A 23,152-nucleotide genomic window follows, 5' to 3' on the forward strand; every position below is an offset into this window, starting at 1 on the left:
TCACTCCAGTCATGTCATGGTTACAGTAAACTGCTTCTTTTGCAAGTCCTTATAGACTTCTGCCTCGTCCAAATCGTCTACATGGCAGTGTATGAATAAAGTTATGTTAGTGCTGCAGACAACCATCACGGTAGCTATGATAAGTGACACACAGAGATCTACATACAGTATGTCTCTGGGTTCTTGGTTCTCTGACAAATCTCTAAGGTGTCGGCCAGCTCACAGAGTATAAAACCAATGTTTCTGCTTATGTCTACACATCTGTGTAAATCCTTTGTCATTGTGTCAATGTTGTACATCAGCGCTTTGAAAGGACCACTCCAAATGCTTACTCAACAAATAGAAATCAAGGCCAACACTAACATCAACCCAAGTAGAGAAACCAAATCTTACAACACACATCTAGGTGACTGCTTGGTACCGAACGCTCCTCTGTGTTGAAAAGAGTGTGCTCTGGATCTGTGTGGGTCCACACACACACACACACACACACGCACGCACGCGCACACACACACGCACACACTATGGCAGACAACTGTACGAGTAAACAGTGATGCATGTTCTCACATGTTTTTTTTAAGATTGTCTGTTGCTTCTTTTTTTCCATACAATTTATATAGTGTGTTTTTATACCATTTTACACCGATTTCTGTTGATGAGAAACGCAGAGAGGATAGGAGGGGGTGGGAGTGAAGGGTGTGATGGGAGTTCTGGCAGGCAGCCTGCACATGTAGCATAAACCTTCTAGCCAGGGATGCGTTAAAATTCAGTGAACAGAGGCAAACATTCATGGTCATGTTTACACTGGTTACATTTGAACAGGAGTGCTTCTGCGATCAAGTGTTTTTCTGGATGATATATTTTGGATGTAGTCCCGCTAGTACAACCGAATTTATAGTAACAGGGCCTCCGGTTTTTACTTCATTCATTCAGTCATACTATGACATTTCCCTCAGTCCAGTGTCTATTTTTGTTCACCGACCAAACTACCATTCTCAGACCGTTCACTAGTTGTCGGCGAACACTAAGCTAACTGCAAAAAAGTTTCAAATCGTTGGCGAGCGTTTGCTATGTTCACTGAATTTCAACGCACCCCTGACCATAAGAAAAGGACAGCTGTGGACAGACACAGGACATAAAGTCAGCCGCGTGAGGTGACAGCCATGTGCTTATCTGACTGACCAAAGTCACATAGATTAATTTAGATAAAACGCTGTTTTCAAAAGAGCATAACCCTGCCATACAGAGGTTCAAACCTCAGGCCTCATCTGGTCCGCAGTCGTATACACATCTGGATGATTGGTCCCAATCAACGAAAGTGCCTCAGCTACTGTATGAGGTTAGATAAAGAGCAGCATTCAGACAAACGACCACAACAGTTTTCAGCTACAGCGGTAAAAATCATGTTTTCTCCTAATTTGCTAGCTTGGGGAGGTAGTTATAACCTACACACCCCTCCTTCAGCACGTGTCTGTCAATAAGGGTTGAGCCATGCTGGGTGTGAGGACAATATTTGGCTGGGAAACATATGCTAAACTCACCATAATAGATTATCTTCCATATTGCACCGCTTTCCTCATATTTTCCAGTAGTATTGGCCTTGACCCAAAGTGATCTTTAAATCTTTTTTCCTTAAGTTAAACAGCATATTTTCTATGGCCTCCGTTTGCATACATGCAAGCTCCTCGTGAGCTGGTCCCAGAAGTGACAAATCTACACAGATAAACATTTCCAACTGTTCCAACTGTGGAACTGAAGCAACCAAACAACAAAAAAAGTTCAGTTGAGTCCCTTGCAACGTGAGATTCAAGCTTCAGACTCAAGAAACAGTCATAAGAACTAAAGAGAGGTATTGAGACAGGACAGGTGGACCAGGAGTATCAACATCTAACTTTCAGTCCATTTTGCCATCCGTGTTTTTTGTGCATATTTCTGTATGTCAACGGGGCCTAGCAGTTGAGGTTAGCAGGCCGATAACAGGTGTTCACACTGGTAGCAGCAGACAGTATGAGAGCAACTTCATAGCGTGATCCTAACATCCAAAACGTTTAATGCTCAGGAATATTTTTCTGTCAATTCTTCTATGCCAAACCCTTACAGCTGTGAGAAGCCAGGTGTGGAGGAGATTGAATGAGGTGAAAGACGATGGGAAAGAGTCATGGACAGGAGAACTGGGCACTAAGACTACAGTGTTGTCAATGTGCACAAATGATTATTTCTGCTACTATTGTTTTCGGCTCCTATGCAACACAAATACAGGAATGTCAAGCTCCTGTACCTTGTGCACTGACCGGTTGTGCGCTGCAGCTTCACTCTTGAACGTGTGTGTTTGCGTCTCTGTACGAGCAAGAATCTGGCCAAAGGTGTTGTGACCAGGAGTGATACGGACAGACGGGCTTGGCACGGTTGGGCCCGGTTGGGCCTGGTTGGGCCTGGACTGGCAGGCTTGGACTCAGTTCTGCTGCAGGATCAGGTTCTCCAGCTCGTCGGCTGAGCGGAGGAGGAAGGCGGCGGACTCCCGGTAGCCGGCGATCAGCTGACGCACCGCCGTCACCTCCGGGAGGCTGAGCTGGGCCGAGGCTCCGCCCCCGCCGCCACCCTGGCCGTGACTGTTGGCGCTGGAGGACGAGGAGGAGGAGTTTGGGGCGGCGGACTTCATACTGAGATCAGTGGGACCTGGAGACAGAGAGAGAGAGAGAGAGAGAAGCCGACAGATCATAGGTCATTAGCACTTGATGGATTCATTATGAATATAGTCGCTGACCTGCCATTAAAAACACCAGTGTGGCATTAATAGAACAGATCTCCATGGAAACAAGTCTGCAATGGTGAAAAGCTATTCACCATTGGCCTGTGTTGCACCAGTGGTCTGCTGGTTGCCGCTGAGTGTCCCGTAACCACGGAAACTGTAGTTGAGGCTTCCGTTGGCGTAAAGCTGGTCCTGGGAGTATGTGGAGGCGGCCAAGGCGAAGCCCGAGTGGGCCACAGAGGCCGGGTCCCTCGGACTGGGCTTGTCAACAGAGGCAGGCTCCTCCTGATAATAATAATAATAATAATACATTTTATTTGTAACGCACTTTTCATAAAAAAAAATCTCAGAGTGCTACAGGTTTAAAAGCATAGCATAACAAAACAACTGAACAAAAAGAACACAAAAAGTTCAGCCCCTGAAGGAGTTCAACAGAGCACTTCAATGATTTGGTCTTAATGTTGCCATTGACTCAAACAAACACAATGACACAGATCCATTCACACTCTAATGGACAAAGACTAGTGGAGGAATACACACTGGGCGTTCTCTCACCGTCCCACTCACAGGTGCTTGGTAGACGTCTAGTCGCATCCTCTTGGCGGCGTTCCGCGTTTCGCTCTCGCAGGCGGCGGCCAGGATGTTCTCCGCCATGGCGGAGGTGAGGTGAGGGGGCGTGGGGCGAGTCTGGTGACGGGAGGGTCATTTCGTTAGCGTGTTTTCAAAACGTGTCTAATGTTTAGGCCCGTTCGGACCAGAGAATTCTTACATTTGGCATCACGGATAAAACTATTTTTTAAAAGACAATGTCCTGGTCGCTGAAATCCAGCCTCCACAGGAGCACCGTCTACTACCGGGGAATTGAATTGAATTGAATTGAGTTGAAACCTTTATTGCCCCAGAGGGGAATTTGTTTAGCGCACGTCAAGCATACATAAAACATTAAAGTCACACTGAAATAAAAAAAAAAGCATTCTGTCCCATTTTGGTTCACATAATTGGTCATAGTGTTCACCTATTCAACGATGTATGCCAAAAAAATTACAAAATTCTACTTTTGTTGTAATCTTTTATCAAAGTATATAATTTCTTACTTCCTTGAAAACGGTAGGTCACGTGCAATTACGACACCAGGTGCCTTAGATTTTAGGCCAATAATCTCACGACATCCACCCTGTCAATCAAAACGTCAACTACTCTGCAGCCTCAAGTGTTGAATATCCCGCCCGCTCGATAATGTTCCAATGAAATTCATCTAAACGTATGTCCCGCCCTTGCAGCCCGTAACCCCTGGAAATACGTCAAAGTACGGAAGCAAGATGTTCTCCAATTTCCCTTTCAGTGTATCTTTAAAATGTACGCCCATCACCAACACCGCAATGTCACCAACCACCATCATCGTCATCACCATCCTCACCAACATCCTCGCATCAACATCATCATCACTGCAACAGGCATCAACAGCTGTTCAATAATTTAACGCTTCTTGGCACAAAGGAAGTGCTGGCTCGTTTTGTCCTTGTTTTGGGCATTCTAAACCTGCATGCAGAGGGGAGTAGGGTGAACTCTGAGAAGAGTGGATGGGAAGGATCGTCCAGTATTCGTCTGACAAGGTTGATGGTTGGGATGCACCGATATGAACATTTTGGCCGATACCGATAACAGATATTTACCAATGACGATATGATCTGTATAAAAACAAGTTTCTATGATAATCAAATGTTATACATACTGAAAAACACATGGAAATATTGTCTCTATTTCCAAAACATTGTTTCCTCTCAAAAACAACACACACAACAACGGCTAGACTGAAATAATTATCGGCTGTTCACATCGGCCCTGTTTTGCACATCGGACCGATACCGATATATAAAAAAATGACTAACATCGGCCGATACCGATATGATTGCCGATATATCGTGCATCCCTAGTTGATGGTGTACTGGTCAGAGAGTTGAGGGTTGAGATTAAAGAGAAGGTGTCGGTGTGGAGCTCAGCCGGAGGCGAGGCTGAGGCTCGGGACGGCCTACCTCAAAACCGCCCTTCTTCATGCGGCGGCAGGACTTGAGGTAGGTGCGGATGCGCTTGCGGGCGCGCTCCTGGAACTCTGGGAACTGGCGGCTGCAGGACTCGATGATGGCCTGGATCTTCTCCTTGGGCTGCTTGGAGATGGGCACCATGCGGTCCAGGTTCTCGTCCACAAACAGACGGACAAACATCTGAGAGAGGGAGGAAGGAGGGGTGTAGAGGATAAAGAGAGGGGGGGGGGGTGGAGCCAACATGGAGGATGAGTAGAGAGCAGAAGCATGAGGAGGGAGGGGGGGGGGGGGTAGAAGGATGAAAGAGTGAGAGGACAAGGGAGAGAGAGAGAGGGGGTGTTACAGGCAACAAAAAATGAAGCAGTGATCATTATTCACATTCAAAGTGATGCCTTCTATATTTGTTTGTGTTCTCTCCCGATTCTCCAAATTCAATCTGTGTATCGCATCATCGCTCAAACATTTATAGTCTGCAGATCAGGTAAGAACTGAGATCGGTCTGAAATCAGTTTCCGATTGGTCGAGAGACGGGCTCTTACGTTGAAGGCTTTCAGCCTCTCGGGGTCCATGCCCTCCGCGTCGGTGATCTTGTCGCTGTCGTCGTGGTCGTCGTGGTCATCGTCGTCGTCGTCGAGGATCTGCTGCGCGCGACCCGAGGTCAGGTCTTCTGCGCTCATGCTGAGCTCCGTCTTCACCGAGTCGTAGCTTCCTGAGCTGTACTGAGGCGACTGCGGACACACACACACGCACGAATCACAGATCACACACACCGCCGTGTTCCATAGTACTGAAACATTTTACAGGGCCGTCGTAAAAACGTAATTTATGCAGGTGCCATACTGAGGCGCTAATAAAATAGCCGTAAAATCGGTTCAAAAGGCTGTCTGTCCTTTACCTTGTTGCCGTAGTCTGGTTTGGCGGGGTACTTGCTGGCGGCGTCGGCGGGGTAGGGCGTCGGGGGAGGGCTCCCCACGGGGAGCAGTCTGTCGCTCAGGTTGACAGGCTGCTGGTCCTCTGAGGAGGAGGAGGAGGAGGTGGTGCTGAAGTCCAGGGGGGCGCTCACCCCGTTCTCCCTCACCTCCCCGTAGGGAGCCATGCCATCAGGGGGGGTCCTGCCCGAGGCCTGCGTCTCGGGGGAGGTCAGGGCCGGCAGCCCGTTGGCGCTGCCGCTCTCTGAGGAGTCGTCGTCTGTCACCGAGAGAGAGAGAGAGCGAGAGAGAGAGCGAGAGAGAGGGAGGGAGAGAGAGAGAGAGGGAGAAAAAGAGGGAGAGAGTGAGAGAGAGCAAGAGAGAGACAGCGAGAGAGAGAGGGAGAGAGAGAGTGAGAGAGAGAGAGAGCGAGAGAGACAGCGAGTGAGAGAGAGAGCGAGTGAGAGAGTGAGCGAGAGAAAGCGAGAGAGATTCAACACCTCACTAGAGACATGCCATTTTCCAGCCTGCTTCAGGACCTCCCTGTTCCCAAGAAAAAAAAAGATCACTGGCCTAAAGACATCTGTAACTACAGGCCTATATCCATTCTACCAATAATATTAAAGCTAGCCGAAAAATGAATATCAGAACAACTAGTCTTCCATCTCAATAACAGTTCTTTCTCCCTGCACTCCATGCAATTTGGCTTCAGATCTAAACACTCAACAGATACAGCCAACTGCTACTTTGTTGAGAAAGTCAAAGCGCTCTTGGACAAGGGTGGTGTTGTTGGAGCGGTGTTCCTAGACTTAAGAAAGGCCTTCTATACCGTGAATCATAAAGTGCTCATCTCAACATTATCTGGGTTCAATCTATCCCAGACCTCCCTTAAGTGGATGAATTCCTATCTGGCAAACAGAACTCAGTTTGTTCAAGTAGATGGCAAACTTTCCACTGCTGGACACCCACCGACTGGGGTCCCACAAGGTTCCATACTTGGACCGCTGCTATTCAGCCTGTATATTAATGAACTTCCATCAGTCTGTGACATTGTAGAAATCCAGATGTACGCAGATGCAGATCAAAAGTTGCCATATGGTTGGAGTGTACCTGCCTACAACTAAACATCTCCAAAACAGTGGGCGTGTATTTCAGTAAAAGATCAACCAACATACTTGATCCTGATCTTCTTCTAACCAGGTCCAGTGGATGCCCCACTGTTACCAGCAGACCTCCCTGAGTCCGATAGATACCCCTGTGTCTGCTGTGGATGTCGTAGCACTTAGTTAACACACACACACATACACACAGACATACACCAGCCCACTTCCGGCTTTAGGCCTGGGCCATAGCAAACACACACCAGTATTTGCCATGTCTCTCCTATGTTGTTTTTTAGCTTCTCTTACTCTGAAAATGTAATTTAATGTAATTTATTGCTTTATAAATGTTCTTATCTCAAACATACTCCAGGAGCTTGCTCGATTGCCTTGTTGAGAGGGGTCAGGGAAGAATTTTTACAGCTCACTTATCTGGCCCCCGGGTGATTACTGTTTTTTTGCTTCCCTCTGGAATATGTAGGGGTGGGTCGTATGCCCACCTCCCTTGTTCTCTGTAAAGCGCATTGTGTTGCCTCTGGGTATGAAATGCGCTATACAAATAAAGCTTTGATTGATTGATTGATTGATTGATTGATTGATTGATTGATATACTTGTCTCTGGCAAGAAAAGCACACTGGTTAATGAATTCAAATATCTCGGGATAATGCTTGATTCAAATCTGTCATTTAAGCCTCATGTTAACAGTTACAAAGATGGTTAAATTCAATCTCGCAAACTTCAGATACACCAGAAGCTGTGTGTCTAGTTGTGCTGCAAAAATGTTTATGAATGCAATGATTCTGTCTCACATAACATAGTGTATAACAAGCTGGGGGCCAGCCAGCGCATCCACACTGAAGCCCACTAAATGACTATATAAACAGACAATAAAAACATTGGACAGGAAGCCTATTAGACACCATCACTGCAGTATTCTAACAAAACATAACCTCTTGAGCTGGGAGAACATCATTATATTTGCTAATCTTTGTCTAGTTTTTAACATCTTACACAACCTTGCACCTCCTCCACTCAGTGTCTTCATTGCACCACTGCCACAGTCAACTATTAAACTATACGGGTTATGTGCAATATATGTATTATGTGCAATATGTGGGATATGTGTTTTCTCTTTCTGTATAGAGGCGATCTATATATGCGCAGTATTGAGTCCAAGACAAATTTCCCTAAGAGGAAAATAAAGTATATTGTATCGTATCATATATCGTAACTAGACCCACCAAAGCCACTGTGAGAGGAGGCTGTTCCATTCAGACAGAGCACCTTCAGTCAATTAAAGCATCTCATGACGGAAATAGATCACCAGAAAACATAAGAAAGTGCATCACCTACAGATCATTTTCCAACCATTTGAAATCATGGCTCTCTAGTAATCAGCAATGCAGTGACTAAATCTACGCAGATGGAATCTCATTTATTTCTCTGTTGTGCCGATGCCTGTATTAACTGTAGTCCTATACAGTAGGCTATTATTTATATGATGATGCCTTTTATTAACTGTATATTGTTTTTATGCTGATGTGATAACCATTTGTATGTAATGCAATGTACTGTAATTTGACCAATGCCTGTTTCTCCTTTTTTAAACTGGGACTCCAGATGAAAACTAGCCTTCTTGGCTAATTCTGGTAAATCTGCTAACCCTAACCCCAAATAAACAAAATAAAGTTTAAGCTAAATGACTACAGGCCCATCGCCCTGCCCTCTGTAGTTATGAAGGTCTTTGAATACCTTGTTTCTGCTGCACCTCAAATCCGTCACAGAGGCACTCCTGGACCCTCTGCAGTTCCCCTACCTGCAGTTCCCCTACCTGAAGTTCACCTACCTGCAGTCCGCCTACCTGCAGTTCCCCTACCTGCAGTTCCCCTACCTGCAGTTCCCCTACCTGCAGTTCCCCTACCTGCAGTTCACCTACCTGCAGTTCCCCTACCTGCAGTTCCCCTACCTGCAGTTCACCTACCTGCAGTTCACCTACAAGAGCACGCGAGTGGTCGATTCAAGCTGATTTCAAACAGAGACAATAGATTTATTCTGAAATACGTTTTGCAAAGCGGACTCTGAAACAAGAAGTGTTTTCCAGTCAGTCAGAGCACTGACATTCAGTCATGCAGAAACCTTTATAGGATTGTACCGAGGATGTGAGTGACGTCTCAGACCAAATGGTCTTGATAAACAGAGATTCTCTGGGAACGGAGGAAACTGCAGTTTCACAAAGGTTGTAAAACAATAAACTGAGAGAAACTCAGAAAACATGAATCAAGTAGGAAAACAGAAAAAAAAAAAAATTGGGGGGTAACACATTAGTGATACTTGAATTTCATTAAGGGACAATGCTCGTTTTTGACAACCTGGACCTTATTTACGGCATATTATAAGACGTTTCACTCACCGAGATAACTTTGGTGTAATTCGGAGGCCTGTAGAAGAAATGTAAAATCCAGCGCGAGCCAAGTATATCCATGTAATGGCGGCGGACGGGGCACTGAGAATGCAGCCTCTAAAAATCTATTTTCTGCCGCGAAACGGTTGTTTTCATCAATCTGTCTTTATGAATCGCTAGTTGTGCTTACATAGAGCGTAGGCCTGTTGTGGTTTTTCACATGCCTCTGTAATATGAACTTTAGAAACGTCTTTAGACACGAAATAGCTTCCTCACTTGCTCCAGCACGCATGCGCACAGCGTGCTGGAGCAACGATTGCGCGCTGTGCGCATGCGTGCTGGAGCAAGTGGGGAAGCTATTTCGTTTCGAAAGACGAAGAAACCACAACAGGCCTACGCTCTATGTAAGCACAACTAGCGATTCATAAACACAGATTGATGAAAACAACCGTTTCGCGGCAGAAAATAGATTTTTTAGAAGCTGCATTCTCAGTGCCCCGTCCGCCGCCATTACATGGATATACTTGGCTCGCGCTGGATTTTTAATTTCTTCTACAGGCCTCCGAATTACACCAAAGTTATCTCTGTGAGTGAAACATCTTATAATATGCCGTAAATAAGGTCCAGGTTGTCAAAAACGAGCATTGTCCTTTAACAGACCGCACCAACTAACCCAAACGATGAAGAAGAAGCTCGGACTTCAACATCATCCTCCTGCCCACACTGGAGTACGAGGTCTCCCAGCAGCATGTGCCTGACTCTACCTACAGGTGGATCACTGACTTCCTTTCCGACAGGAAACAGCATGTGAATCCGGGCAAAAACATCTCTGACTCCAGGACCATCAGCACCGGCTCCTCCCAGGGCTGCGTCCTTTCCCCTCTACTCTTCTCCCTGAACACCAACAGCTGCACCTCAAGCCACCATCTGTCAAGCTCCTGAAATTTGCGGACGACACCACCCTCATCATCTCTGAGGGAGACGAGGAGATCGACCAGCTGCTGTCCTGGTGTGGCCAAAACAACCGGGAGCTCAACGCACTCAAGACAGTGGAGATGATTGTAGACCCCCCGTCACATTGAATGATACTCCAGTGACCATTGTCGACTCCTTCAACTTCCTGAGCACCACTAACTCCCCTTGTGAAGAGGGCACAGCAGAGGATGTACTTCTTGAGGCATCTGAAGAAAATCAAAGATTTTCTTCTAACAAAGAATATGATGGTACTCTACACCTCTATCATAGAGTCCATCCTCACCTCCTCCATCACCATCTGGTACTCCGTTGCTACAGCTAAAGACAGGGCCAGACGGCAGCGCGTCATCCGATCCGCTGAGAAGGTGATCGGCTGCAACCTGCCCTCCCTCCTGGTCCATCCTGCCCCTCCCTCCTGGTCCAACCTGCCCTCCCTCCTGGTCCTGCTCAACTCCAGGACCCTGAAGCAGGACAGGAAGATGGCGGCCGAACCCTCCCACCCCGGCTATAATCTCTTTGTGTTGCAGGCAGGAGGCTGCTTCTTCCATGCAGACACTTGCACATGACCTGATTGTATGTACTGTATAGGACGCATCGCACTCACACATCACGCCGCACACACACACACACACACACACACACACACACACACACACACACACACACACTCACTTACACATTACACTCTGCATACTCACTGTATACGCACTGACTGCACTATTTTTGTCTATTGTGCTTCTCTCTTAGCTTATCCCGTTTTTGTTTTTTTTGCACTAGCATTTTGTACTCACCCTTTGCACTGTCCTGTCTCGTCCCTGCACCCTGTCTCAATGTTATGCACCACCTCCGACAGCAAATTCCTTGTATGTTGAAAAACTACAATGGCAATAAACGGATTCTGATTCTGAGATGGTTTATCAGGGAGTGTATTTGTGTTTGTTAATGTTGACTCAGCCACCTCTTATAGTCCATGTTGAGGGGGAGGAGACTATCTTATCTTATGTGTACAGGAAGTGGGTATTGGGGTCAACTGTCATAGTAAATGTGGGTTCAGGGGGAGCAGGGGATTCATCCAACGGGGTTGCATGGGGGAGGGGTCCAGATGGAGAGTGTGTGTGGGGGGGGGGGGGGAGGAGCGAAGGCCGTCCCTTACTCTAACTCTAATACTTGGTTATAACGCTTGTAATCATCCCACTAGAGTGCTGCTGAACAAAGACACAAGAGGTTTGATGTCAGAGAGCCAACCAAACCATTTCCATCTCTGAGGGGCTGACCGCCGAATCCTCCCTTTCCAGCGTCCACATCTCATCAAGCCTCGACCGCAGTCTCTGCATTCTATACTGAGATGCTTTTGTCGGATATCGAAAGAGACATTTGGCGTTTATCTATTGTGTTGGCTGGTCATCTAAATCAGTAATGATGTACATAACCTGCCCTCTTTACCGGAGCAGTGGCTGATGGAACGGGGGGACGGGCGGGGGGGGGGGAGGGGGGCGCCCTGGTGTGATGGATTGGGGTTGTGGTGGTGTAACACCCCCGTATGAGAGTGGATTTGGTTGGATTAGTCCACTAAGAACCAGACAGGCTGTTTCCTCTTCGCCATGAATCTCTGGTTCATCCCTGGATCCTCCCTCCTCCACACCAGGCAACGAGGGAAAGCATTCATTCATTCATTCATTCATTCATTCATTCATTCATTCATTCATTCATTCATTCATTCATTCATTCATTCATTCATTCAAGGGGCCGCAAATATCAATAACTCTTTCAATTAAGCTGCTGAAAGGATCAATCTATGAGACACTTATTTTGTATGTGTATACAATGTATATAGTGAGTGCTGTGTGATACTGCACGCAGGGGCAGGCACTGTACATGTGTTGCTGTGAATGTATTGTGATTGTTTTGTTCTATTTATGTATTTTATGTTACGGCTCCGCCTCCGCCTGGGCGCTCTCCAGCTCCCACCACCGTTCCCGCAGCGCGCACGCCACGGCCTTCCACTTCAGCGCGCAGAGCTCTGCGCGCCCTCCGACGTAATCACCCCCGCACACCTGAACACGGTTCCGCTAACGAGCTCCGAGGGCGCGGCTCACCTGCTGCCACTACTCATCCAATCACCTCCCCTATAAGAACCCGGTCTTCCCAACGTTCGTCGCCAGTTCTTCCCTAAGATTCCTTGTGGCAAGTTGTGGTTTTCTGAAGTTCCCGTGCTAGTAGTTGTCTTAGTTGTTTTTTTCCCTTTTACTCATTCTACTCTCCACTCCTCCAGATTCCGGTTTGTTTGCTGCTCTTTTCCTGGACTGACACACGGCTTCCCCGACCCATTCTCCCCGGACCTCGACCACGGCTTGGATTACGTTTTCTGGACTTTGTTTGTTGATCGATTGACCCCTGCCTGAACTTGACTACCCTTTTGCCTTGCCCTCTGTACTGCCGCTTTATATTAAACCGCCCTCTGGGCTTGGAACTGTCCGTCTGTGTCCGTGGTCCTGCGTTTGGGTCAGCTAGCCAACCAGCCCCCTTACATTTTATGTGTATATGTTGCTGTTACGCCACCACCCTTGTATGCCCAAGACAAATTTATCCCTTGGTACACAAATAAATTCTTCTAATCTAATCTAGGTACATAAGGTACTGCTCACAGAAAGTGACAAACCAAATATCACAACAGCATCGTGAGGTATTAACTATGGTTTAAGGCAAGTGCTCTGTTCTAAGGCACAGTTACTCATCATATGAGTCTAGTTTGACTAGGTCCCTCTATTACGCTAGGGTCAACAAAGGGTACAGTTAACAGTACACAGTGACAGGTCAGAAAGTCACACAGGAACGGGCGGTCTCACCCTCCTCCTCTTTGAGGGCGGTCCGCGGGCTCGGGACCCTCTCTCCCTTGGCGGGGCTGAGCTCGCGCACCGGGAGCTGCTCGGCCGACACCCACGTGAGCTCGGCCATGTCCACGTCCTCGCTGCTCACCGAGCTGTCGTCCTGGCGGGGGGAGAGCGGGGGAGTGAGTCAAGAGAGAGAGAGAGAGAAAGACCCAGCGCTCACAGTCAGTAGACCGTGTTTGACGACGAAGCAGAGTGCAGTGGAGGGACGTCCCCCAACACTGAGGGCAGCTGCAGAAAAGCCTCCCCCTTTAACCAACCTCTGATAGGAGCAAGCTAACATATCAATCATTCAATATCCTTTATTTAACCAGGTAAAAAAACTCGTTGAGATTAAAAACCTATTTTCCAAGAGCGACCTGGCCAAAAATGGCAGCATAAAAACATGGTTACAACAGAACACAGCATTAGCATTAGACCTTATCTGTAATTCTGTAGGGAGGTACTGTGAGTGTGTTTGTGTGTTCTGTGCTTTCGCTCTATATTTATACGAATACTTGACTGAAATTGTCTAAAGCTGAAACTGTAGGGTCCTTTCTGTATATGTTGAACATGGATATTGTTATATTGTAATTTTGCTTATGGATGCTTTTTTGATATGTATAATATGCATGCACCATAGATTATATTTTTTAATGCACAGAGTAAACTGTATCAGGAGTCAGGTGACCCTGTTACTCAGCACAATGGGTTTCACCTGGCTAAGGAAAAAAGGGGATAATTGTCTAGCCCATTAGGGTCATGTGACCCTGAGATACCATATAAATGTTTGGTGTGGCTGTTTATCCAGTTGTCTGAGGAAGAGCATTGTTGCTCGAAACGTCACTCATACTTTGTATCCATAAATAATCTTAATGGGAGCTACAGTGTGTGGACTCTTACTTTCTTTGTTACAACAGAACACACAAACAGGTAAACTACAGTCAGGCACATAATGGTGCGATTACCCGACAGGCTGTATGCTGTGTATCTTTTTCATGGAGAACTGTACCTTATGCAACCCAGTTTCCTGTGACTCCTGCTCTCTTCCCTATCCCCTGAAAGCACACTTCGAAGAAAGGGCCAAACCACACTGTTAAATAATGTGTGTCTTGAAGCCCTGCTATTTTTAACTGGGGTAAGTAAAAATCTCAAGCATGCTCATTCTAGCATAACGCAAACACAAGGGGACCAGAGGGTTAGGGTAAGCTTCAGGAGAGGACACGCGCGCACACACACACACACACACACACACTGCCTGAATTTAGGGTCACAGTCAGTTATATTATACCTACACCTGTGTGTGTGTGTGTGCGTGTGTGTGTGTGTGTGTGTGTGTGTGTGTGGCAGAGCCTCTCAGAGTAGCTGCTAGCACTCAAACACATCAAACACAAGTCAAGGAGGCCAAAACACCGTGGCTAAGTGGCCACTTCTAGCAGGCTGACATGAATGAAACAACATGCCCTGCTTTTCCCACGGTGTGGCAGATGAGCGTTGCTTACTTTTTGAGTAGGCCTATACTTGCAAAAAGCCTTCGACTAAAACCCATGCATGACAAGGACGCCTTTGAAAGCCTTCTACTAAAACCCATGCTTGACAGAGACGCGTAGGAAGACAACAGAGCGACGCACGCGGCCCCACAGCAGCCCGCTAACGGCTCTGTCCTCCTGGGGATACGCGCCCCTCTGACGCGCCTCAGAACTGAGGCACTGGATGATGATGGCTTTATTAGGTACCCAGTGATGCATGGTGAAATAAAGAGAGAAGGAGGGGGCAGAGAGAGAGAGATAGGGGGGAGAGAGAGAGAGATAGGGGAGAGAGAGAGGGGAGAGAGAGAGAGATAGGGGGGAGAGAGATAGGGGAGAGAGAGAGATAGGGGAGAGAGTGAGAGAGAGAGATAGAGAGAGGGATAGGGGGGAGAGAGAGATAGGGGAGAGAGAGAGATAGGGGAGAGAGTGAGAGAGAGAGAGAGAGAGAGAGAGAGAGAGGGATAGGGGAGTGAGAGAGATAGGGGAGAGAGAGAGAGTGAGAGAGAGAGAGAGAGAGAGAGAGAGATAGGGGAGAGAGAGAGAGGGGGAGAGAAATGGGGGGAGAGAGAGAAAGGGGAGAGAGATAGATTGAGGGGGGCGGAGAAGATAGAGAGAGGGAGATAGAGAGGGGAGGAGAGGGCAGAGAGAAAGATATAGAGAGAGAGAGAGAGGGAGAGGGCAGAGAGGGAAAAGGAAGTGTATAAAAAGGATGCACTGTAGGCAACTATAGACAGTGCGCACTTATTTACCATGGCAATGACTAATGTTTTGTTTTTTTAATTACATAGCCAATAACCTGATAACTTGGCCGTCTCTCAATGTTGTCAAAACTTGAATTGTCTATTTCAAACCAGCTATGACGCCAACATTTCTGAGGAATGATAACCTCTATATCTTGTTAACGGCCGTTTAATTCCAAGACCGCGGGCAAAAGTCTAACTCACTATCAGCACAAAACCATTCACCGAAGACAGATAAAACTGGAAATAATAAATAAGCATCAAATTTGAGTCAAGCTGATCGGGTGTAGACGCTGTGTAGAAATCAAAACGTTTCCTTACACGTCTTAGCAATTAGTAGCCTTTAGGTAGGACTTTACGCATAAGGGTCTCCAAGCAAGCTATGAAAGTGCCGGCGAGCTGTGACAATTTCGTGAAGATGCGCTTCATTCTAAACAGTAGCCTACACGCAGGCTGCGCAAATAACACTTAACTGTAGATGACTGTGATATTCGTAGCCATGCTGTCGATAGTCTAGGCCTATATCCACGAATCCAATTATTCTGATATATAACTTCTAAAACAAACACGCCATGCCACATTTCCTACACAGGGAGGTTAAAACACGGTGAATCTAACTTACCTGGGGGGCAGTACCATAGCCTAGCCTACTCTTCCTCCCTACAATAAACACAACGGCCTCTGCCTCAGTCCTATGGAGCGCCCGGTAATCACTCACAGCCGAGCGCATAGCTGTCAGAGCTGTACAGTAAGGCGGAGCTTTGCCTCTTTGCCTCTGATGTCACGTGCGCGGGCCTATGCATGCATACCTCGGCTGTTGTAATCATTCTAGATCATACATGTTAGGTTACATGCATGCTTCTCTTTCTCCTGCGAAGTGTGGAGATCAGTCCGCCTATGCGAGACTACATGCATGCCGACAATACACTATTAGAATACTTCCTGGGTTTCAAATGACAGTGGTGTATTGTAACGAAGTAATAATACTTCGTTACAGTACTTAAGTCGTTTTGGGGAATATCTGTACTTTATTTGAGTTGTTTTTTTCTAGCAATGTTCACTTTTACTCTACTACATTTCCTAAATAAAATGTATATTTTTACTCCAATACATTTCCCCAAGTATCTTCATTATCCTACTCGTTAACAAAAAGGGGAAAAAAATGAAATTTGGTAGCAGGTTTGGAGAATCAGGGCGGTCGTAGGCCAGCTTGCTAGTTAGTTAATCACGTCAAGCGCAAACAAATGCTCTCAAAGTGAAGACGTTTTTCAAAAGATGAAAGGCTTTTCTCCAAGGTGGTTGTACCCCCCCCCCCCCACACACCTTTTATATAACTATTAAATAACATATATCCACCCATGTCCACTCATGGAGTTATTATGGTATCCACACTAGCCTGTCTTCGCGACCCTAGTAATATAATCACGTGATCTCACATGCTGTTTCTGGTTATAGACAAAACAAAGAAACAAAAAACAACTGTATTTGAGATGGGTTTTTCATACACACACACACACACACACAGAGTGACAGAAGTATCCACCAATTACATTTGTCTCTGCTCTTCACCCATCCCGTCGTCCTTCCCTCAAGGGTAGCCTGGGGGCCAACCAAGTGCTCCTGTCCGTCTTCGCCAGGGACGAACAGCGTGAGCAATCTGTTCTTCTGCATGTTTTTCATATTGGGTTATTTTATGGGAGGAACGTGCGAAGACGAGGAGAACATGCAAACCCCGCACAGAAGGGCCTGGAGACCTGCCCGTGAGCGGTTTAGGGGTTCGGTGTCTTGCTCAAGGACACTTCGGCACACTCCAGAAGCTAGGATCGAACCTGACATCTTGCGATCCCCAGCCGCCCCATGTAGATATGACCATGTGGGCCCTAAATGGGCTACATGGGTACCCAGTGGGAATGGGCTGGAACTGGGCTAATTTTGGGTCCCATATGGCCCATATAGGCTCACTACCGTATGTGGGCCTCATAAGGGACCGACAGTATGCAGGCTAAGTGGGCTGGAACCGGGAACACTAAATGGGTCCCATATGGATTTAGAAATGGCCCATGTGGGCTCATTATATTGGTTCCATATGGGATATATGTGTGCTAAGTGGGCATGGGAAGGAAGTGGCCCAGTCCTCATTGGGGGCCCATATGGATTTAGAAACATGGGTCCACATGGGCTCGATGGGTCCCTATATGGGCTCCATACAGGATGCATGCAGGCTAAGTGGACATGGGCTCGAACCCATGGGTTCAGTAACATGGTCCCACATAGCAAACTCATGTGAGCTGACTACATAGGTGCCATATGGGTTTCTTGTGGGCAAGAACTTTGGCCCGGGGGGGTGCTTTGTTTTTCTTATGAGTTAAAAGCCTGATGCATTTTGGACTAATTGTAAGTTTAAAAGGTTTTTCTTATTCGTAATGTTTTTCCTTTTCTTTTTCAAGATCCGTTTAGCCATGTTTATGGTTCACACATACTAGACTGAATTCTTTAGTGAGTTCTTTCAAGCGAATAGCCTATAGAAAACATGACAGATCTAGCCCAGTGGAAACTCACTTTCAGGGGAAACCCACTCTAGCTCACCCGCCGGTCAGTCCACAAAAATGTCTGCTACTAATCCACTAATTAGACAAGAGAGGATAATATTTTGAAAATGACTGTAGCTTGTTTTAACAAGGGCTTGTTGTCATTTGGCTAAGCCCCCTTCTTCACAAGTCCCACATCAAATTTGATTTGAGTGGCGGCACGTAGCTCAGGAGGTAGAGCTACCGGCTGGGGATCAGAAGGTCCCAGTTTGATCCCAGCTCCCAGCATTGTGCTGAAGGGCCTTTGAGCAAGACACTGAACCCCAAATTGCACACGTGCGGCACGGTGGCATACAGTAGTACCTAGTACTGTTGCCTCACAGGAAAAAGGTATTCTGGCCTTTCTGTGCTGAGTTTGCATGTTCTCCCTCGCAAGGGTTTCCTCCCTAAGAACCCAATATTAAAAACATGCAGAAGAACAGATCGCTGTCTGTCCCTGACGTAGATGGACAGGAGCACTTTGATTGGTCCCTGGACACGTCCCCTGCACACGCCCCTGTCTCCCGGCTGCCCTTGGGGGAAGGATGACGGGATGGGATAAGAGCAGAGAACATTTAATTGGCGACAGCTGTGTGTGTGTTCATGTCACCCATTGCATTGCTATATAAGTTGTGCCCTCCTGTTATTTAGATGTTACCCTAACAATAACAGTCAGGCACATTACAAATATCAGGATTCTACAGATTAGATGGTAAAACAGTTTTTAAATAGTTCTCTGTGTATGGATATGCTATTTAAAAACAAGCACATTGCTTCTCTGCTCCACATACATAGGACGGTCTGATGATGCTGTCCATACATTTAAAGTGTTATGCATTTATTCAATGCCATGAGTATACTTCTCCCAGCACCTTATGCATTGGGGTTAGAGCATTTCCAAGATGCCATCATGTGAAACTGTGAGTCAAGCAGTGGGTGAAATGAAGGCAAACATTTCTGAACAAAGAATAATGGGCCCAGATGTTGCTCATTTGGGAAACTAGAAGTGGGACCTACATGGGTCTCATATAAACCGCCCAGTTGGGCTCCACCTAAGGCCTAGTCAGACCCCACTTCAAGCCCATGTGGGCGAGCCCAGGTGGGGCCATTGTGGAAACTGAGGACAAACCCACTGGGGACCCATATTGCCAGCCTGCCTTTAACCCATATGGGCCCCACCTATCAATGCTGGCTGGGTAACTGAGAAAAGTTGCTTTTTATATAAAAGGTGGGAGGCTACAACAGTAGACACCTCAGAGAAGAGGCTTTCATCTTTCCTAAAATGTCTTCACTTCGGTGAGTAACTAAATAATATTGTCTGTAGATGCGGTAATGTAGACCGAGTGAAAAAGTAAATGGTGCAATGAATGGTCCCTGACAGGACGATATACTGGGGTATAGCCCTGAATATTATACTGGCCTGGACCAGGGCTAGTCAAGCCGCATCTACATTAGCTAGACTAGAGTACCACTCCATGATTTGAATTGATTTTATGATGGAAGAAGGAGAAAAAATAGTGACGGCACCTGCTGCTACTCCAACTGTGACAAACAATGGTGGTGGTGATGATGACAACCTGCTTTTATATTAACAGTACAAAAAACTACTTTAAATTTAGAATTTAGCCTGCATATATCCCATATGGAGCCCATATAGTGTGGGACCCATGTTTCTAAATCCATATGGCCCCCAATGAAGATTCCAATAACACTGAAGTTGAGCTAGTTAACTTTAGCTAGCTATGTAGCACTAAACTAGTTATGCCAAAAGATGGCTACGCTAGGCAGCCCCAGCACTAGGCAGCTTTACAGACAGTAACGTTAGCTGGCTAGTTTGCAGAGGTGATTTGATGCCAGTGTTTCCTGTGGTAAATTCAAAACAAGTGCCCGTCCGAATGGGACTTGTCGTGGGTTCTTGAGCTAATACCCAATGCAGGGAATCTGCTACATAAGCAAACAAGCCTACATCTTTCTTGTCCTGGGTTAAAAGTTTGAGCACACAGTCGATAAAACAGAATCAAATCTAATCTGATTCTGGATTTGAATCCATATTCCAGATCGTTTCACTACGGGTGAATGTAGGGGTAGACATAATTTCAGGTAAAGTGGGTCTTTCACCCTATTGGAGGATAGGGAGTGATTCTGATTGGTAGTGTTGGTAGCAGGCGCTCATTCTAGCCCAGATTCCCGATTGGCATGTCTCCAGACTTTCGGTGGCAGAGATCTCGAATGTCTCGAAACTACTCAGTCCCTTACCTCTCTCTCTCTCTCTCTCTCTCTCTTTCTCTCTCTAACACACACAAATTCATTCACACTCACAATGCTTGCACACACCTACCCTTTCATTGGCCGTCATGCACTGTAGTTTCATCTGCTTCAGGTAGGTGGCAGTAAGAGGCATGTTGTAGTCAATGAGGTCCGGGACAAGTGAGGTTGGTCGATCATTTTCTGCAAAGACCATAGATTTACTGTGAGGACATGTCAACGAGAGAACATTCACTTAATACAAACCTACAACAAAACCCTCTTTTGCAAAAGCCTACCTCAAGGACCACAGCGTTCTTCAATGGAATCTTATCACCAGAGAGCACACATGATTTCTCACATGTTCACTGGTCACTGAATAAAAGGCAATAATGAAATGATGACACTGTGGCCTTTGAGGTCTGACCAGAGTCAGGCTCTTTTGATACTGAAATCAATGAGCATGAGAAATCGCTGCATTCTCCAGCATGGCCACTAGAGGGACTCCAAGGTCACTTTTGGAGCGCCCCATTCCGTACTAGTAGTCTCTAGAGTCCTTTGTTACACCGTGTTGCTTAATGATGGGCTCTGCTTTGAACTGGAGGAAACAGCTCTAAAGGCTCTTTAGAAAGGATGAATAAGTACCCCACACGTAAAAAAAACATGGCGTCTGGCGTGGCTACCTTTGAACTCGGCGGTGCTGGGGTTGATGTGCATCCTCTTCTGACACTCGCCACAGCTCATCAGGAAGCGTGTCACCGCCTCCCGCGGCAGGAAGGCGTACGTCTCCGCTATCTGCCGCCGGGGATGAGAGAGAGGGGGGGTAAAGACAGGGTCAGGGGGGAGGACCGGGCTTCGGGCCTGGATACACGCACCAGGGGTCCGGCAGGTACCCTCATTTCAGGACCGTGCGTGTGTGCGCGCTCGCTGAGTCTGTGGCTACGCGTTGTCTGAGCTCGGCACGGAGAGGAAGCCTCCTCCCTGGCTCTCTCACCGCCATGTCTGAGGATTGCCTGGTTCCACCCTCGGCCTGCTGCACGTTCCTGCTCCGATACCCTGAAACAGAGCTGGTCAGCTGCTCATCCTCCTGCCCTCCTCTCCCAGGTGCAGCTGACTCATAGCGACTCCTCTCTCTCTCCCTCTCTCTCTCTCTCTCTACCTCCCTTCTCTGTTTATCTCCCCACGCTCCCTCTGGCGTTTTCCCTGCTAAACGCGACCTTCACGTGACCATGGGGAGGCAGCAGGGGTGCCCGCCCCCCTCCCCCTCCCCGGCCCTCTAGGCAGTGGAGAGGGAAAGGCCACCCAGAGGAGTGCGCACCTCCCAGAAGGCCACACTGACAGTTCCGTATTATGCCCCAGCCCGGTGGCGCCGCCGTCTCAAAAGGGTAGGCGCTATGAGACGTGACAGGACCCCTCCACAGGGCAGGGGTGGGGGGCGGAGGAAGTGGCTCGGGCTGCTCCCGGTCTCCAGGGGTGTGTTAGAGCCACGGTCACCCCCCCGAAGCCCCACCTCAAAACCCAGACAGACAGAACACCCCCCCCCCCCCACACACACACATACACCTCCTCCCAACTGCAGACAAGGGACCTTCTGCCCCTGGGAGCCTCAGTTTAGCTCCTCTACAGAGACTTCCTTCACGACAAGACAAAAGATCTGATGGAACTACATGTAGGAGTGTTCATGTTTTTGTCTCCTGTTGAAGGGTGTTAATTGTTGCCTTGGTAACTGATGTCAGGAATAAAAAAAGGTCCCAAAAGTCTCTGGTTCCTAGGGAACGCATGGATGGTTGAGCTGCGCCTCTCACCGCTTTGTAGGTCTTCTTCTGGCCGGCGTGTTTGGGCGCCCTGCCGGGGTCGGCGCCCATCTCCACGTGCATGGCGTAGATGATGTCGAAGAAGTCCTCCACCACCGCCACCCGCTTCAGGGAGGAGCTGTCCTGGGCAGAGCCCCCGTCCGAACACTGGAACACAGAGAAGCGAGAGGTTTAGTGCCCTGCCTGGGGCTTGAGGACTGGACGTGCACGGGTGTGGGTGTATCAAATCAAATCAAATCAAACTTTATTTGTATAGCGCATTTCATACACAGAGGCAACACAATGCGCTTTACAGAGAGCAATGGGGGGAGGGTGGGGGGTTGGGGGCATAGGTCCCACACCTACATATTCCAGAGGGAAGCAAAAAAACTGTTTCACCCAACAGAAAAGTGTATATCATCTTAATAATACAACATATATATATATATAGACATACACATATATAGACACATTTGTAACTCTATTCCATATATATATATGGAATAGAGTTACAAATGTGTCTCTCACCATGTTTCTCACCAAAACTAGTGGAGCCCAGTCCTAGTCATGTGTTCATTGGTTTAACAGTCCTCACACACATACAGAACCGGTCTGGATCACGCGTCACACACCCCGTCTCTGTGACGGTCTGAGAGGTGTGTGTGTCTGGGTCTGAGCAATGGGGGGAGGGTGGGGGGTTGGGGGCATAGGTCCCACACCTACATATTCCAGAGGGAAGCAAAAAAACTGTTTCACCCAACAGAAAAGTGTATATCATCTTAATAATACAACATATATATATATATAGACATACACATATATAGACACATTTGTAACTCTATTCCATATATATATATGGAATAGAGTTACAAATGTGTCTCTCACCATGTTTCTCACCAAAACTAGTGGAGCCCAGTCCTAGTCATGTGTTCATTGGTTTAACAGTCCTCACACACATACAGAACCGGTCTGGATCACGCGTCACACACCCCGTCTCTGTGACGGTCTGAGAGGTGTGTGTGTCTGGGTCTGAGAGGTGTGTGTGTCTGGGTCTGAGAGGTGTGTGTGTCCGGAGCTTAGATGGGCCTGGTACCACCTCATCTCTGCAGGGTTTAAAAATAACACGACTGTATGAAACCCACAGCCCCTCCCATCACCCCCCCCGCTTCCCATGCCGCTGACCTCGTCGCCATAGAAACTGCCACAGATCTTTCTCTGGGGCAGGTGTGCGGGGCA

The 23,152-nt window shown here is 47.3% G+C and overlaps 1 protein-coding gene across 1 annotated transcript in view; it reads right to left on the reverse strand.

The window, feature by feature from the left end:
* Positions 1-2,452: 2,452 nt before the first annotated feature.
* The window catches only part of nol4la (nucleolar protein 4-like a), a gene marked incomplete at both ends in the record, with an annotated part of 29,057 nt that continues 8,357 nt past the window's right edge, over positions 2,453-23,152 (reverse strand). Inside the window, 10 exons of the mRNA XM_084445311.1 lie at positions 2,453-2,676; positions 2,845-3,034; positions 3,317-3,436; positions 4,783-4,971; positions 5,331-5,519; positions 5,687-5,979; positions 13,023-13,164; positions 20,218-20,327; positions 20,807-20,918; positions 21,929-22,084. Coding sequence (XP_084301437.1) covers positions 2,453-2,676; positions 2,845-3,034; positions 3,317-3,436; positions 4,783-4,971; positions 5,331-5,519; positions 5,687-5,979; positions 13,023-13,164; positions 20,218-20,327; positions 20,807-20,918; positions 21,929-22,084 — 1,725 coding nt within the window. The remainder of the gene's footprint in view (positions 2,677-2,844; positions 3,035-3,316; positions 3,437-4,782; positions 4,972-5,330; positions 5,520-5,686; positions 5,980-13,022; positions 13,165-20,217; positions 20,328-20,806; positions 20,919-21,928; positions 22,085-23,152) is intronic.

The sequence above is a fragment of the Borostomias antarcticus genome (genome assembly GCF_949987555.1).
Source record: "Borostomias antarcticus genome assembly, chromosome: 11".
Classification (NCBI taxonomy): Eukaryota; Metazoa; Chordata; class Actinopteri; order Stomiiformes; family Stomiidae; genus Borostomias; species Borostomias antarcticus.